The 17,155-nt window shown below is 38.3% G+C and overlaps 5 protein-coding genes and 1 pseudogene across 5 annotated transcripts; 1 reads left to right on the top strand and 5 right to left on the bottom strand.

Annotated features, from left to right (window-relative positions):
• Nucleotides 1-22: 22 nt before the first annotated feature.
• On the bottom strand, nt 23-1,683 carry LOC106452640 (annotated as a pseudogene).
• An 825-nt stretch (nt 1,684-2,508) lies between these two features.
• Nucleotides 2,509-4,227, top strand: LOC106452617 (6-phosphogluconate dehydrogenase, decarboxylating 1, chloroplastic). The gene has a single exon (XM_013894779.3). The coding sequence runs from the start codon at nt 2,643-2,645 to the stop codon at nt 4,104-4,106; it is 1,464 nt and encodes a 487-aa protein (XP_013750233.2). The 5' UTR covers nt 2,509-2,642; the 3' UTR covers nt 4,107-4,227.
• On the bottom strand, nt 4,196-4,976 carry LOC106452628. Its single transcript, XM_013894790.3, has 3 exons — nt 4,773-4,976; nt 4,503-4,638; nt 4,196-4,396 (listed from the first exon to the last, which is right to left on the bottom strand). Exons 1-3 carry the CDS (start codon nt 4,934-4,936, stop codon nt 4,340-4,342), a joined length of 357 nt encoding a protein of 118 aa, XP_013750244.2. The 5' UTR covers nt 4,937-4,976; the 3' UTR covers nt 4,196-4,339.
• A 48-nt stretch (nt 4,977-5,024) lies between these two features.
• On the bottom strand, nt 5,025-7,663 carry LOC106452607 (uncharacterized protein At5g41620-like). Its single transcript, XM_013894767.3, has 3 exons — nt 7,085-7,663; nt 6,579-6,695; nt 5,025-6,497 (listed from the first exon to the last, which is right to left on the bottom strand). Exons 1-3 carry the CDS (start codon nt 7,466-7,468, stop codon nt 5,259-5,261), a joined length of 1,740 nt encoding a protein of 579 aa, XP_013750221.2. The 5' UTR covers nt 7,469-7,663; the 3' UTR covers nt 5,025-5,258.
• Nucleotides 7,664-12,120: 4,457 nt separating this feature from the next.
• On the bottom strand, nt 12,121-13,386 carry LOC106355456. Its single transcript, XM_048740295.1, has 2 exons — nt 12,771-13,386; nt 12,121-12,629 (listed from the first exon to the last, which is right to left on the bottom strand). The coding sequence occupies exons 1-2, from the start codon at nt 13,384-13,386 to the stop codon at nt 12,121-12,123; spliced, it is 1,125 nt and encodes a 374-aa protein (XP_048596252.1).
• A 718-nt stretch (nt 13,387-14,104) lies between these two features.
• Nucleotides 14,105-15,193, bottom strand: LOC111208192 (glutathione S-transferase T3-like). Its single transcript, XM_022707010.2, has 2 exons — nt 14,459-15,193; nt 14,105-14,269 (listed from the first exon to the last, which is right to left on the bottom strand). Exons 1-2 carry the CDS (start codon nt 15,191-15,193, stop codon nt 14,105-14,107), a joined length of 900 nt encoding a protein of 299 aa, XP_022562731.2.
• Between the last annotated feature and the right edge of the window lie 1,962 nt (nt 15,194-17,155).

The following is a 17,155-nucleotide window of genomic DNA, read 5'->3' as shown; positions in this document are numbered from 1 at the left end:
TGATCATTGAAGAAGAAAAAAAATTATTTTTTTTGTGTTTGTGGATTAAGGGTACCAAAACTTTGTGTTCCTTCATTCACTCAGTTGATCGAATGTCTTGAATCAATTTCACAACTTGAGCTATATGAGGTCGTTCTTGTTGCTTCACACCAACGCAAGCCAATCCTATCTGCAACATCTCCACCATTTCATCCTCCACACTTGATTCACTCAGCATCTCCATATCAAACACTTCCCCTGTCCAATCTTTCGCCACCACATTCCTTATCCAGCTAGCCAAGTCCATGTTCTCACCACCATGTTCTGCATCTGTAACCCCTGGACTTGCTGGTGATTTACCTGTCAGAAGCTCAAGTAGAACCACTCCAAAGCTGTATACATCCGAAGAATGAGTGCTTCTTCTAGTGTCTGTTATTTCAGGTGCGTGGTAACCTGAAGTAAGACAAGTCCTTCGAGGAAGAGATCTCATGATGGTTGTCAAGCCGATGTCTCCGATGCAGCCGTAGCGTTGCGAGTCTAAGAAGATGTTTGAGGACTTGATGTTCCCATGGATGAGTCTCCCGTTGTTCCCTTCGTGGATCTTAGCCAATCCTCTCGCTGCACCAGTTGCTATTCTCAGTCTAGCGTCCCAACTCAAAGGTACTCGATCATACGTTCCTATGTTTCCTGCATAACCTTTATTTGTTTACTCGTTTTTTTTGCTGTTGATTTAGTTTAAATGAATAGTAACTAACCGTGCAGCATCTGGAAGAGGCTTCCTTGAGTGTAATAGCTATAAACAGCGAGTTTATCGTCTTTAGAATAGTAGTAAGCCTTTAGCTTTGCTACATTCTCATGCCTGATCATTCCAATCATCTCCATTTGTTGCTCAAACTCTCTTCTTCCCGCAACTACTTCCTTTAGTCGCTTCACTACCACAGTGCTCATGTCTTCCATTGTTACCTTATAGGTTGTTCCAAAGGCGCCTTTCCCCAAAACTTGAGCTGATGAGCTTAGCAGATCGTCTAAATCAAACAAATGGTTCTTTCCCCCGAAGAAGATGATCTTTCCTCCTTCTTCTTCAGTGTTATCATCGTCTCTAGATGTCCAGTTTCTTGGAGGAGAAGACGATGAAGAGTCTCTCTTCCGCAACTTCCCGGAGAGTCTAGCCTTCCCAAAACAGGTGATCATCATTTTGTACACCCAAAATGCAAGCTGCAGATAGAATTAGCAAGGAACAAAGAAAGTAGTCTTGTGTTGTTTCTCCTTTTTGGGTTATTTTGTTGCCAGAAAAGGTTGAACTTTGGAATCTTTGAAGAGATTTGGGTATTGTAACGATGAGCCTTATCTGCCTCAGGATTGGCAGATCAAGAACCTTGAGACTCTTTAACTCCGAGAGAACCGGTGGAGATGAGTCGAGTTCTTGAGATTGATGAAATCACAAGGGAAGTCTCCGGTGAGTTGGTTCTTTCTAAGGCTTAGAATCTTCAGAAAGGTGGTATCATCCAACACCGGGAAATCTAACGGATACAATTCGATCTCGGTCTTGGCTGGCATGAAACTCCGGTCCAGCGATGACAAACCGGAGAGCTCTGGTTCCAGCGGTGAAGAGATACTATGACAAGAAACAAGCGAAGCTTTCTTATCGTGTTCAAGAGTCTCGGAGAAAATGAGAAACAAAGAGAAGAAGAAGAAGACGTGCATTGTAAGAAACTAGTTGTAAACAGAGAACATTTCTTTGGCTGAATAATTTGTGCGGATAAAAAAGATAAATCAGAAAGTGAAAAATATACGCAGGCAGGCTATAGGCTAATATAGTCAACAGTTTATGGTAATTTAAGATAGTGTCTTATGTTGTTCACGAAAAAAAAAAGACAGTACCTATTTATTTTGTACTCCATTTTGCTTCTGCGTATGTGTTATTTATTAAATTTTCGGAGTTATATCAATAATTTTGTTTCTTTTTTTTATAGATATTTGGTAATCATGTTAAACAGTTAAAGAGTTACATTCTACCTTTAGAGAGCAGGTAGATGGATCCTTCTCCGACCATTCGACATCGTCAAAAGGTTAATACCAAGTTGATGTACAATTATTGAAAAACTTAAAAAGAGACTATAAGGGTATAGATGCCAAATTCAACATGGACACCACCATATTGATAGAAGTTTTAAAATATAGTTTATAAGAAAATGTATTAAACATAGAACATGATTAGAGACTAATTAACCCAACCCACCCCACCAGCCACTAGTTGGATATTAAAAATTAATAAAAATGAATGTTATTGTATTGATTTATTGTTTTCATTTTGGCACAAGTCCACTTGCGTAGAACGACAAACAAGACCTTAAAGAGATATGGTTTGAAGAAACTATTATCGTTAAGCCTGAGAAATGAGAACATCAAAATTCAATGGCGTTCAAACGACATCGTTTGACATAAAACCAATAAACGACAACGTTTTAAAGCATTGAGATCATCGTCTACCAAATAAATAAAATTAACAGTTATTGTCCGAATCACGTTTCGTGTCTGTCCCTTGGTTCCATCGACGAGCCCCGTCTCTTTCACTGTATAAAAATATCTCTCCTCCAACAATCTCTCTCTCTCATCACTCTCATTTCACTTTCTCCATCTCTCTCTCTACACTCTCTTCTCCAATGGAGTCCGCCGCTCTCTCCCGCATCGGCCTCGCCGGTCTCGCCGTAATGGGCCAGAACCTCGCCTTGAACATCGCCGAGAAAGGCTTCCCAATCTCCGTCTACAACCGGACCACCTCCAAAGTCGACGAGACCCTAGATCGCGCCGCCGTCGAAGGAAACCTCCCGGTCTCCGGCCAATACTCCCCGCGCGACTTCGTCCTCTCGCTCCAACGCCCTCGTTCCCTCATCATCCTCGTCAAAGCCGGAGCCCCCGTCGACCAGACCATCGCTGCCTTCTCCGAGTACATGGAGCCCGGAGACTGCATCATCGACGGAGGAAACGAGTGGTACCAGAACACAGAGCGACGGATCTCCGAAGCTGAGCAGAAAGGATTGCTCTACTTGGGGATGGGAGTCTCCGGCGGCGAGGAAGGGGCTCGTAACGGTCCCTCGCTGATGCCAGGAGGGTCGTTTCAGGCGTATGATAACATCAAAGACATCTTGGGGAAAGTGGCGGCTCAGGTTGAGGACGGGCCTTGCGTTACTTACATCGGAGAAGGCGGATCTGGAAACTTCGTGAAGATGGTTCATAATGGGATTGAGTATGGAGATATGCAGCTTATCTCTGAGGCTTACGACGTGTTGAAGAACGTTGGTGGGTTGAGCAACGAGGAGCTTGCGGAGATCTTCACGGAGTGGAACCGAGGTGAGCTCGAGAGTTTCTTGGTTGAGATTACTTCCGATATCTTTAGGGTTAAGGATGAGTTCGGTGATGGGGAGTTGGTGGATAAGATTTTGGATAAGACCGGTATGAAAGGGACCGGGAAATGGACTGTTCAGCAGGCGGCGGAGCTCTCTGTTGCGGCTCCGACCATTGCTGCTTCGTTGGACTGTCGGTACTTGAGCGGTTTGAAAGATGAGAGGGAGAATGCTGCTAAAGTGTTAAGAGAAGCTGGGTTGAAGGAAGAGATTGGTTCTGCGTCGAGCGGGATCGATAAGAAGAGGTTGGTTGATGATGTTAGACAAGCTCTATACGCTTCGAAGATCTGTAGTTACGCTCAAGGGATGAATCTGCTTAGAGCTAAGAGCTTAGAGAAGAGTTGGAACTTGAACTTCGGTGAGTTGGCTAGGATTTGGAAAGGAGGGTGTATCATAAGAGCGGTGTTCTTGGATAGGATCAAGAAAGCTTACCAGAGGAACCCGGATTTGGCGAGCCTTGTGGTTGATCCTGAGTTTGCTAAAGAGATGGTTCAGAGACAAGCTGCTTGGAGGAGAGTCGTGGGTTTGGCTGTCTCTGCTGGGATAAGCACCCCTGGAATGTGCGCTAGTCTTGCGTATTTCGATACTTATAGGCGTGCGAGATTGCCGGCGAATCTGGTGCAGGCGCAGAGAGATCTCTTTGGAGCTCATACTTACGAGAGGACTGATCGTTCTGGTGCGTACCACACGGAGTGGACTAAGCTTGCTAGGAAGAGCAATTGAGGTTATTTGTATTCGTGAAACCGTTGTCTTGCTTATGGTGGTTTTGTTAAACCCAAATTGTTTCGAGAGCATTTTGTTAAGATTTCAAAAATAAGAAATGCACTACATTGATCTTTGTTTACTCTATAATTTGTCTGGATACTACTAGTTCACTGATCGGCAGTCTAATCAATGTTTCAATCAAATGCACTAAGAAATCAACCGAACAAAGTAAACTCATAAATTGATAAAACCTAAGAAGGTTCATAGAGGCCGAGCACATGACCGTCCAGACATCTTACAGATGCAACCTGATTTATCAGAAGATTCAAAAAGAAACGTTAACAATGTATATGAGATTTGAGCATTTGCAGGAAAGAGAGAGAAAAGGAAAGAAGATGGTTGCTTTGCTTTTACCTTGCCGTGGACTTCGTATTTGATAGAGCCATCGAGCTCCCCTCCTAACTCCATAAGTTTGGAGATTGATGTATTAATGTCTGTTACAGTGAACGATAGTAGCGAAGAGTATCCCTTCTCACTCACCACATGGTCACTGCATCAAAACATTAATCTTCTTCAGCACATTGAAGGAAGGCAAGTTAGGCAACTAAATAATAAAAAAAAACGTTTCAACTGAGACAATTAATCGAACAGGTGATCTGCATTGGTCGATATTTGAATTATTACCTAGGAGATTGCATAAGAGATAGCTTGAGAGGACCAGACTGAAGCTCAGCCCAACGTAAAGTAACAACATTGACGGAGAAATCGAGACCTTGCGCGTAGAATCGAGCCGCTTTTGGTACATCTTTGTGTAGCTGCAAAATCCACCTGAACGACGCCGTCGCCATCTCTCACGGAAAAAAACAACGATGACTTCGGTAATAAACCCCACAAATCAACTTAACACGATGCCGTTTTGATCTCTTCTTTATATATAGTCTTAAACAACATTTGATTCACAGTTTCACTACTCTGTTTTCTACTACAACTATAAACAAACCGAATTTTAGAGAAAATGAAACTGATAGATATTACACAGATATACATAGTTACAAACAATTTACAGAGAAAATGTAACCATCAAACTTGTGTCTACTTCCCGACAAAATCTCTCAGATTCTTCCATCTCCGACCACTTCAACCGACATTGTAATCTCCCCATAGAAAATCTTATCCCTTGAAAAGCCGAATCCGTGGGCGGGAACTCTTGGTTCTAGCTTCGCTTAGTTTAGCTTTCAAAGTGTTATCCTTCACTCCTTGCGCCGTTAGATCAGATGTCATGGCTCTCGGATTCCAATGCCGAATCGGACTCTCTGCTCTCCTACTTGGTTGGTAACTGCAAGAACCCTCATCCATTCCCTGAGTTTCCGACAGTAACCTCCTATGAGTTCTAATCATCTCTCCAACCACATTGTTCCTCTCTTTCTCCCCCTTCTCAGCTTCAACGTCTCTAGACTTCTTCTTATTCTTCTTCTCATTATTAGACATGGCCCACGCCATCTGATCCTCGAACTTCACCTGTAAACTCGACGGGCTTTGACTCCGTCTTGTTTCCACCGTTCCATGTTTCTTGAGCTCAAAGCAATTCGAATCTTCCTCCTCCTCCTGACTGTCCACTTCCTGAATCGGCGCGCTCATAGCGTTAAACGGAGCCGACTCAAGTGAACTCCTACGATGATTCTTTGGAATCTCATTACCACTCAGCTTCTGCTTACTCTCGAGAAACGCTTCTATCTCAAGCTCCAGCTTCTCCAGCACGGACCCTTCCTCACCGCTCTGGATCCTTTCGTCAAGCCACGTTTCCGCAATACAAAGAACCATCTGATCCTCCTCACCCCAACCTTCCCAGCTCTTATCCACCTTCTGCTTCAACCCGTGAACCTCCCTCTCATAACTCTTGATCCCTCTCGCGAACTCGTCGCATAGCCTCTCCAGCATCTTCCTCGACTTACTCCCTCTCTCCATCTCGTCCACGCAGTGAGACAGCGTCGACTTCACTTCCGAGAGCTCCCGCGCGAGTTTCCTCTGCAAACTCTCGGACCGTCTCCTCAGTTTCCGCTCCTCTTCCAGCGACTGAACCGCGGAGCTTAACCGGTCGCGTTCTTTCGTGTCCTTTGAGAGCTTCTCTTCCGCGAGCTGCTTCACTAACTCGTCCATCTCGCGTCTGTCGGCTTGCTGGCATCTGAGAAGCTCTTTGATACGAGCACGTGCATGAGCAAGCTCGCTTTTAAGGGCTTTTATTAAGGAGATGTTAGCGGAATGCTGCTCCTCCAGGGTCCAGATCCGGTTCAGTACTTTAAGAAGTTCGGTTGATGTCTTGAGATTGTTGTAGTTAGGCTCACCAGCTCGTCTTCTTCCATGCAAATCCAATGAGCTTCCAGGAGTTATTGCTCCTTTATATGGAGCCACCTGCAGATTTGATCCATCTCAATACCTTGAAGATGGCAAAAAAACAGAATAGTAATAAGCTTGGGGACTGAAGGGGAATACCTCGAGGGAGCTAGCAGGAGACAAGGGCTGCAAAGGGTGATCTTTTCTTTGTGTTAATTGATGATGCTTCATTAGCATTTGGCCTATCTGTTTCCTTATACTCCCCGCACTCTCTGGCTGGGACACAAGAAAGAATCAAAACCATAAAAAAAACTCCAAATGAAAAGACAGAGGAAAAAGGCATCTTCAAGGGCAGAGTAAACTAGTAAGAGAAACAATTACAGAACTAAAGGGTCACATTTTTAGATAGAATCACAAGTTAGAGGAGGATCCTCTGCTTTAAGAAGCCAAAACCAAATGAGGATTAGAGTAAACAGCAATGTGTAGTGCCCTTCAGCAATAAAAGATTCAAGTTGGGTGAGTCAATAAAACACTATAAATCTAGACCTGATGCCCAATCCTAAAACCAATCAGCTTCATGAGATATTTTAATCAGCTAAAAAAAACTAACCTATGTTCCAAAAAATTCCAGAGAAAGAGTAGAATCTTAAACTGTAGAAAGAGACCTGGTCATCAGAGAGATCAAGAGCACCATTGTCTCTAACAGCCGACTTTCCATGGTCGTGACGGAGACGGCGGTTACTAGGATCACCACCAGAACTGTACGGAGCACGGTGCATTTTAGCTAGAGGAGGAATCTCGTGGTCTTGGTCGTAGTACTGATAAAACTCCCAGAGAGAAGCTGCAAGCTTTCTAGAGGAAGATGCGAATTTTGAAGAAGAAGAAGGGTTATTAGGGTTAAAGCTAATGTGCGCTGGAGTGGAAGGTGAGCGAAACACTCTTCTATGGCCTACAGAAACGGCTCTTCTCCTTAACTTTTCAATAAAGCTCTTCCCTTTTTGCCCTTCTCCTCCATCTTCTTCCTCTTCCTCTTCTTCTTTACTTTTCATTTCTTTAGAGCTTAGCTGCTACCGAAATAAAAGTTCTTACCTTTTTCTCTTTTATTTATGGAGTGATCTATGAAGCCCTTTTTCTCTGTCCATCATTGTCATGTAATCGAAACTCTTGTCTTTGTTCTTCAGTTTTGATTCTTTGATTTTTGTTTTTTTTAGTTGAATTGCCGCAAAAAGGAAAAAAATAAAGCGTTAGACTCGTCTGTCACTTCCTTAGACCATTCATTAGTTTCGTAATCATCCGAATTTTTGTTTATCGGTTTATTCGATCTTTTTTTTTATTTTATGAAGAAGACAAAACAACACAGAAGAGTGTGCGTTCACAGTCTGAGCATGTACTGGCATCATGTTAACTTTCGTTCTTTACTATTTAACGTCAAAAAAAAATATCCTTGTACCTACAGTCAAATTATTGTTGCTGTTTCTCCTTTTCGACAGCTATATGTTCTTAAACATTTAGACTTTCTCTAATCGTATGGAATGCTTTTAACTTTCCATAGTCATCGAACAAAAGGAGGCAAGAGTACAACCTAGATGGTAGAAATGGAAAGCACGCTGCACATGTAAGAATTCTACCGTGGAGATTAGATCCCTCTAAACATATTTATCACTTGTGTTAGCAGATATTACTATGCAAAAACTACGGTGATAACCAAATTTGGTAGTCTATTTATCTTGTATTATATTCTTTCTGTTTCAGAAAGATCCACGTTCTATAAAAAAAAATTGTGTTATTATACTCATTTTATTTCATTCATGATTATTTTTATCATAAATGTTTTATAACTACATTTCATTTTTCTATATATTCTACAAGGAATCATTGAAATAAAATTTATTTTATTTCATTCAAATGGTAGTGTTTTTTTTTAGAATCTATAAAAATAAATAATTTCATATAATTTTATTTCAAAAATTAGTAATCCAGTTTCATCCATGGATTTATGGAGAGTTTTTTTTTTATCAATATATGTTCTTTAAAAATTTAGAATGCAAGAGAAAATTTAAGTTTGATGCAAATATTAAATAGTTAAGTTTTATTTTTGTGTGATTATCAATCTAAATACTTGATTGATAATCACATATGTGGTTAAATATTATATTTATGTGGTTTTAGACTAAAGATCGTTCCATATAAAATGTAATTTTTGGTCACTACAAAGGACTTCATGTGGATTTTGATATTAGGGATAAATGTTCGGATATTGGAAGGGATCCTTAACAATATATAAGATGGATGAACCACTTCATTTAGCACCAATTGGTTTTAGGTTGAAAGCTCATCTAATTTAACATGGTATCAGAGCCCGATTCACGTAGTCCAACCCGATCCACATCGATCTGGCCCAAAGTTGGCACATCGATCTTTGCCCGAACATTCCGAGATTGACGCTCAAAGAGCCATCATCTCGAGGGGGCGTATTAGGGATAAATGTCCCACATCGGATATTGGAATGAATCCTTAGCAATATATAAAATGGATGGACCACTGCACTTAGCACCAATTGGTTTTAGGTTGGAAGCTCATCTAGCTTAACATTTGATTGAGTTTAGAAAATGAAAATGTGTAATTGACATTTTTGTTACAATCACGATGGCATCTTATTTTTTTGTTTAATCATCAAACGCGGTTGTGGTGAATGTGGTCTACAAGCAATCTCTTCGACGTGAGTAAGCAACAACAAAATTACGATGGAATCTGCGCTTGACTAATGATGAGGTAATGGTATATCAAAAAAAAAAGATGAAATAATGAACAAGAACTCGGTTTATCCAACTTAGATAGGTTGTCATATTTTGAACATTAATTTACTTTTTTTGTTACAAATACATTTTCTACGTAATTGCTAGATACTATCGGTTTTAACTTTTAACGGGACATTAATTGTCTAACCAAATGGCTAACATGAAGAACAAATAACACCAATAAACGCAGGGGGTAAGATTATATATGTACACTCCCACATAAGACCAGTGCCGTCTAAAATTTTTCTACTGTTTAAAAAGATTTAATGAGATAATGATGTAGTTTTTAAAATTAATAATTTCATCTCTATATTTTAATGATTTCTGAAATTATAAGTTTTCTTGTAGACTTTTGAAATTATATATATTAAATTTTAAAATATATATAAATTTTATAGCTTTAGATTTTAATTTATATATTTATTAACGAAAATTAAATTTTTTTTTGAACTTGAATCTTGTTCGACCATTCTATTTGTGGAGCTATTTCAAATTTATAAAATATTATTTTAATATAATATTTACACTAAATTAACTTCTCTAACCGAACTCAAAAGATTATTACATTTTATTATAAAATCATAATATTTCATCAAATTTATATTCACGATGTTACATAATAAGTTTTCATTATATATATATATATTAAGTAATAAAAAAATAACTAACTTAATAATATAAAAATAAATATTCTAGATACACTAAAATGTTTTTATCATAAAAATAATTTTCAAAAATCAAAATGATCAAAATAGTGTCTATTAAAAAGGATAAAAACACTTATACTCTTAAGATTAACTAATCTAAATTTATGATTTACTTTTGAGGGTGCGGTTTTGAGAGGGTTAGGGTTTATGATTTAAAATTTAAGATTTATAATTTAAGATAATAATTTTAAAATTATATTTAAAAAAATTCCAGATTTCGAAATAGCATTTAAATCGTTTTAATTAAATTCAATTTTTTAAATACTGAATAAAGTTTTTTTTTAATGTTTTTTTTATTTATTAAATTACTGATTTATATTTATATATTTATAGACTAAGCGTATAATTATCAATTTGCCTCTTTAATACAATTTCTTTTTACTGTTTTCCTATTGTCTTTTTGGTAAAAAAGTTTTAGGTTCTTTTGAAAGATTTGTTTTCATATCTTATATATTAAAACACACGTCACAACCTTGATTTGTGTGTGATTATTAAAAAAATAGACCTAATGAACCTATTATTAGAAAGTCATGTTACATTTAATCTCTAATCTTATCATTATAATAGGTCTAAATAACTCACTTTCTAGATTATAGGAACTAAATAATATGTCTATAACATAATATTGCTATATTATAGAAAATAAATAACTATCAATCATTTCCAAACAAAAAAAAGTCATCTGGAAGCTCTGTTATCAACTTTTACTTCCATATCATGTACCATCGGGTTTGAAAGAGACTGCAAGGAACATAAATATTTTTCGAGACTTCTACACCTAATCAGATACATTTTAAAAACTAAACTGATTTCACATTGATTTATGTTTTGTATATAGTTCATTTACAAAATATAATTAAATTCTTTATAAAATTTATACACGTAGCTTTAAGTTTAGTTTTTGTTAACTTTCTTATTTTGTGAAATGTTTGATTATCTTTGGAGATGATAATATTTTAATATTTTCCAAATTCTATTTCTACTTATTTATTCAATAATGAAATACTAATCCAACAAACAAAAGAATATATAAGAAGAAATAAACACATGTGAAAGTTTGAAACAATCTATTTGATGGAGAACAAGTATACTCTAATATTATTATGCTTAAATAACTTTAATATATTCGATAATACAAATCTATGAAGTTAAAAGTTTAATTTTTTTTTATAATTTGTGAAAGTTTGAAACAATCATTTCAATAAAAAACATATACGGTAAAATTATTATATTTTAAAAAGTGATAGACACAGCTTATATATATTATAGTATATACCAATTTAGAATTGAAAACAAAATATTTATATAAAAATAAATGAAAACAAACATCTGCGCACGTGGATCGAGATCTAATAAAAGTTAATAATCTAGTTTTGGTTTCAAATTTAATGTTGTAGTCGGAAAAACAATTAATACTAAAACTATATTAAAATAGTGTATCATTCGCACTAAAATTTTGGTATGCGTTGGAAATACCATGCCGTAAAGAAAACCCTCCGTAAGACATAACAGAAGATACTCTAGAGAATCTCAATCTCAATTATTTTGTCAACTACAAAGATACACAGAGAGAGAGATATAAATACTTTCAGACAGAAGATGGCTACTTTTGTCAACGGGACATCTCCGGAGACGGTGGAGATGATGAAGGCGACATCAAATGGAGTGTTCCAAGGAGAGAGTCCGCTAGACTTTGCTCTTCCTCTTGTCATTCTACAGATTTGTCTTGTCGTCGCCGTCACTCGCTCTTTGGCGTTCCTCCTCCGTCCCATGAGACAGCCACGCGTAGTCGCTGAGATCATCGTAAGTCCTCGATCAACCGCTTTAAATCTATTTTATAATTTTTGGTTTAGTTCTGGTTGTCTCTTTAGAGAGCTGATCATGGTTACATCCAATTTTTTTGGTTTCCTCTGTACAGTTTTTGTTGTTGTTAGAGCATCCACATTAGTGAACCCCTCTTTGGGGTTCATAGCATTTTTTTAATATTCTTTGGGTAGGGCCATGAATAGTATTGAACTTCATGCTATTGTGCTTCTACATTAGTGAACCTCTATAGGAGTTCATAAGAATTAAAAAATATATTTATAATTTTTTTTGACTTTTGAAATTATTTTGAAAAGGTAAATATAATATTGTAAAATAAATTTTATAAATAAAATTTATTCATTACATTGATAATTGATGAAGATACAAAGATTATTCATCTAAGTTACCAAATTTTTGCCATACATTTTCAACTAAATCAGCTTTCAAACTATCATGTTTTCCTGAATCCCGAACTTCATTGCGCATGCCTAGCATGTTATTCAAATGCAAACTTTCTCTCCTTTTGACTTTCGAACTTCTGCTTGACTCTCCTGACTCGAACTGAGAAGTATCACTTAGAGAGTATCCGCCTCGTTCGTTCTCCACAATCATATTGTGTAATATGACACAAGTTCTCATAATCTTCCCTAACTTTTCCTTGTCCCATAGCCGACCTGGGTTTTTTACTATTGCAAACCTCGATTGCAATACCCCGAAAGCCCTTTCGACATCTTTCCTAGTGGATTCTTGATGTTTAGCAAACAGCTCTGCTTTATTACCTTGAGGAAGTGGGATGGATTGGATAAATGTTGACCAATTCGGATAAATTCCGTCAGTAAGGTAGTACGCCATACGGTAAGTGTGATTGTTGACCTTGAATTTAACTTTAGGTGCTCGACCTTGTATAATGTCATCAAAAACAGGAGACCGATCAAGAACATTGATATCGTTTAAGGTACCTGGTAATCCGAAAAATGCGTGCCATATCCAAAGATCTTCTGATGCCACAGCCTCTAAGACAATTGTCGGCTTTCCTGAACCTCGTGTGTACTGCCCTCTCCAAGCCGTAGGGCAGTTTTTCCACTCCCAATGCATACAGTCAATGCTACCAATCATTCCTGGAAACCCACGAACCTCTCCAATATCGAGTAATCGTTGAAGATCTTCCGCGGTAGGTCTTCTTAGATACTCTTCACCAAAAAAGTCAATTATCCCATTAGTGAAATGTTCCAAACATAAAAGTGCCGTACTTTCACCAAGTCGAAGATATTCGTCATACGTATCTCCCGATTCACCATATGCGAGCATACGTATAGCTGCCGTACATTTTTGAAGTGGTGATAGGCCTTTCCTTCCGTGAGCATTTCGTCTTTGCCGAAAGTATGGAACACCTGTAGTTAGCCGGTCGACAATGCGAAGGAACAATGGCTTGTTCATTCGGAAACGCCGCCTAAACATGTCCGGTGGGTAAGTAGGATTTTCCTGGAAATAGTCATTCCATAGTTGAATGTGGCCTTGTTCCCGATCTCTTTCGATATAAGCTCGTCTCTTTGGTTTGTTGGCTTGTACAAGTAGGGAGTCGACGATATTATCAAATTCTTCGTCAAAATATTCTTCAAAAGCTTCATCTACGCCATCTGACGATGAGGACGACATTTCTTATAAAGAAAAAAAAAAGATAAAAGAAGAACAAATGATTTAGAGTATTTTTATAAAGCCTTAAAAAGGGAAAAAATAGAAAAAAAACAAGATAGAAGAAGAAAATATGATTAAGAGTTTAAAAAAAAAATAAAGAGATAATTTTGAAAAAAAAAGAGATAGAACAAGAAAATATGATGAAGTGTTTAAAAAAAAAAAATAAAGAGATAATTTTGAAAAAAAAAGAGATAGAACAAGAAAATATGATGAAGTGTTTAAAAACAAAAATTTAAGAGATAAATTTGAAAAAAAAAGAGCTAGAACAAGAAAATAGGATGAAGTGTTTAAAAAAACAGAATGTTTGGCCGTGGGTGGATTGTGTTGCGGTTGTCTTGATAGAAGCAGAATGTTTGGGCGTGGGGTTAGATAAGAAGAAAAATGATTGCGCTTGATAGAAGAAGAATGTCTGGGAGGTGTCTTGTGATTGTTTTGATAAGAGATGGGAAATATAGTTGTGTTGTGATTGTTTTAGAGAGAAGAGAGGAACAAGAATATGAGACCAACGCATAATAAATCAGACTTAGATTATATAGTGGTGTTATACAACATCCGTGACACTTGCATAAACAACCACAAGTACTTGAAAAATTGATGTCACCAGTACAACCCGTGACAACAACACTACATCCTATTACAATATGCTTCCTCTGAAGCACAACCCGTGAAGCAAAACCCATCACACTAGAGTACAACTACTACTACTACGATAACCCGTGAAGCAGAACCCATCAACCTCAGAAAAAAACGTGACCTGCAGAAGCGCTTGTAGAACCCGTGACCTTGTACAACCCGTGACCTCCAGAACCCGTGACCTCCAGAACCCGTGACCAACAACCTTCACCTGCAAAACGAGACATAAGAAGAGAAGTTTTAGTCAACAAGTAATGAACAAAGCAAATCCGCAACTAAGTACAAGCAGTTATCAAGTAATGAACTAAGCAAATTATCAACTAAACAACTTAGAAAACTAGAAAAATTATCATATTGTCACCTACAGCATCTCAGAAACTAGTTTCTCCTTCAGAGCCACCTCACTCTCAGTTAGAGTTTCTAGTTTCTTAGAGAGTAATCGATCTAGTATTTTTTGTTTCGATAGGTTTCGTTTCAAGTCTAGAATGCTCTCTAGTCGATCAAATGCTGCTTCGTTCCCCTTTTTCTTGCGTTTGGCTGATTTGCAAGCCTTCACACCAGGAGGCCTAGCCTCATCCGAGTCAGGGACTGACTCTGCAGCCTCCTTTCGTTTCTCCTTTGCACCATCTTTTGCGCAAGAGGTCGATCTCCACTTTTGATCATACCTCAGCTCCCTCCATGCGTGTTCAAGTGCGAACTTCGCGTGGTAGTCGTTAAAGAAGATGTCATGAGCAGACTTCATGACATCGTTCTCATTTTGCCCACTAGATTGCTCTTTCAAAGCCGCCTCATAGCTTCCAACGAACTTACACACCTGCTCATTAACCCTTCCCCACCTCTGCTTACACTGACTCCACTCTCTAGGAGCAAAGCCAATGACCTCAGCGCTTGAATTAAAGTAATCCTCTATTCTTTTCCAAAAAGACCCTAACTTCTGCTGGTTACTAACTATGGGATCCTTACTGGTGTTCAACCAGGCACTAATGAGGACAATGTCTTGTTGTGTTGTCCACTTTCTCCTCTCCACCGGTTTAGGAACATCAGAGGATCCTACATCTATGGTTTGAGTGGTTTGACTGCACTGGGAAGATAATAGGTTTACAAACCCGGGAGAATTAAGAGAAAAGGGTTCCATTTTGGTTTCAGGTTGTGTTTTAAATTTTTTGGTGTTTTTTGACAAGTGCGTGGTGATTTAGAGTGATTTTTAGAACTCGCTTTGTGTTTACAGTAGTTGGTTTGAGAATCTATAAAAGGTGTTCCTATCTACCTAACATTCATTAGCCTTAATTAGACAACAAGTTTATCACAGAATGCATTCATTACACATCAAATCAATTTTTAAAAACTCAAACACGTTTTCTAGTACAGCTCCTACTCTAGCATTAGTTAATGAAACCTAAAATCATTCATCACAGCAACCAACCAACAACTAGTTAATGAAACCTAAAATCTAGTACAGCTCCTACTCTAGATATTTAATGAAACTAGTTGAGTTCCTACCTAAGTTAAGTATCAGTTCAATTACAACAAGCAACCTACGCGGAAAGAACTTCAACTTCAGTTTAGTAGGAATGTTTACCTGTCGGATTTCAGTCGAAACAGACATTCTCCAGAGCAGCCACCTGCACTGTGAGGTTGTACACGTCACCAGTGAGCTTATCAACCAGCAAAGTCAGCCTTTTAACTTGTGCCTGCAGAAGGAAAAAAATAAACCTTGTTACAAACCTACTGAATATGTAAAAACCTTCTACTAGATACTCTTAGACAAAGTGACAAACCTCAACACTCTCAATCTGTTTATCGAGAATGGGCACCCCCTTGATCACCTCATCACCCTCCTCAACACGCTTACGCAGGCGTACCATCTCCTCCTGCACACCTATAACCCAAGGCTGCCGATAATGCAAACCATCAGCCTTGGTTAAACCATAAACACATCAGAGAACATATTTTAAAAATTTAACTAATAATGAAGACGCTGAGTAATGAAGGGAAGCACGGGTTTGTATCTAACCTCATAGTTAACGCAGCTGAAGAAGCGCTTCCCAGGCTGAGTGTCGAACTCATCCTTCACTCGAAGCTCGTCAATCATTCTCCCACCACAAGCACATCTTCTGGGCATCCCATATTCCGAATCGGCCACGTCTCCCAGGTGGTTTAAGAACTCTAGTTGCCTCTTACTATCTCTTATCTCTTCTAAGGGATCCATCTGAAACACAAAACTTGAAATGATTAGCCCCTATTTGATTTTCAATACGCAAAAGTCTACCATTAATCGATCAAAAGAACCGTCTATCCAACCCAGTTTACTATTTCAAACCAATTATCGAAACCCCCAAATTTTTTAACCCTAACTCCATAACCCCTATTTGATTTTCAATCCGCAAACCATTAAGCCATAATTAGAATCCCTATCCGAGTTTATACAACTATAAATCCAAACCCATCTCCATTTCGAACCCTAACTCGACATCAGAAATTTTTACCACAATCCCCAAAAGCGATTTCGACTACAAAACTCTTCTATATAAACGGTGAATCGAGTCGATACTCACCTCTGCTCCTGGAGGAGACAATCCGCCGTCGAATCGATCGAGAAAAGGAGAGAAAAGTGGAGAGAGATCGGAGTCGCACGCGAAATCGCCGGAGGAGGAAACCCTAGCTTTTTTCGCGAAAATGAGAGAAATGATTCTCTCTCCGCTTTCCACCGCGTGACGTCGACTCCCCTTCTCCAGTAAGAATGCGACACCTGTCGTGAACCCGTATCGGACGGGGTCACTCGTAAGAGGCGGGTCGCGAAATAAAACCCAATTTCTCATTTATTTTTATTATCCGGGCCTATGATACTGAGCCCATGAACCTGTTATAAACCCTTGATGGGGTTGCTCTTAGAGCTTGAAAAAGAAATAGTGACAAACTGACTACTTAGAGCATCATTAACCCTAACAACTCATTAGGGATGCTTAAATTTTTTCTTTTTTTTTTTAATTTTTTTTTTCTGACTAAAAAAAAAAAAAAAAATTAAAAAGTGACCAATAGCGGGCCGCCACGTGTCGGTGGAGCCCGCAAACAGAACAAAACAACGACGCTTAAAGAA

This window comes from Brassica napus, chromosome A9 (genome assembly GCF_020379485.1).
Source record: "Brassica napus cultivar Da-Ae chromosome A9, Da-Ae, whole genome shotgun sequence".
NCBI classification, from domain to species: domain Eukaryota; kingdom Viridiplantae; phylum Streptophyta; class Magnoliopsida; order Brassicales; family Brassicaceae; genus Brassica; species Brassica napus.
The sequence above is the reverse complement of the archived record's forward strand: the minus strand, read 5'-3'. Positions and strand labels throughout refer to the sequence as shown.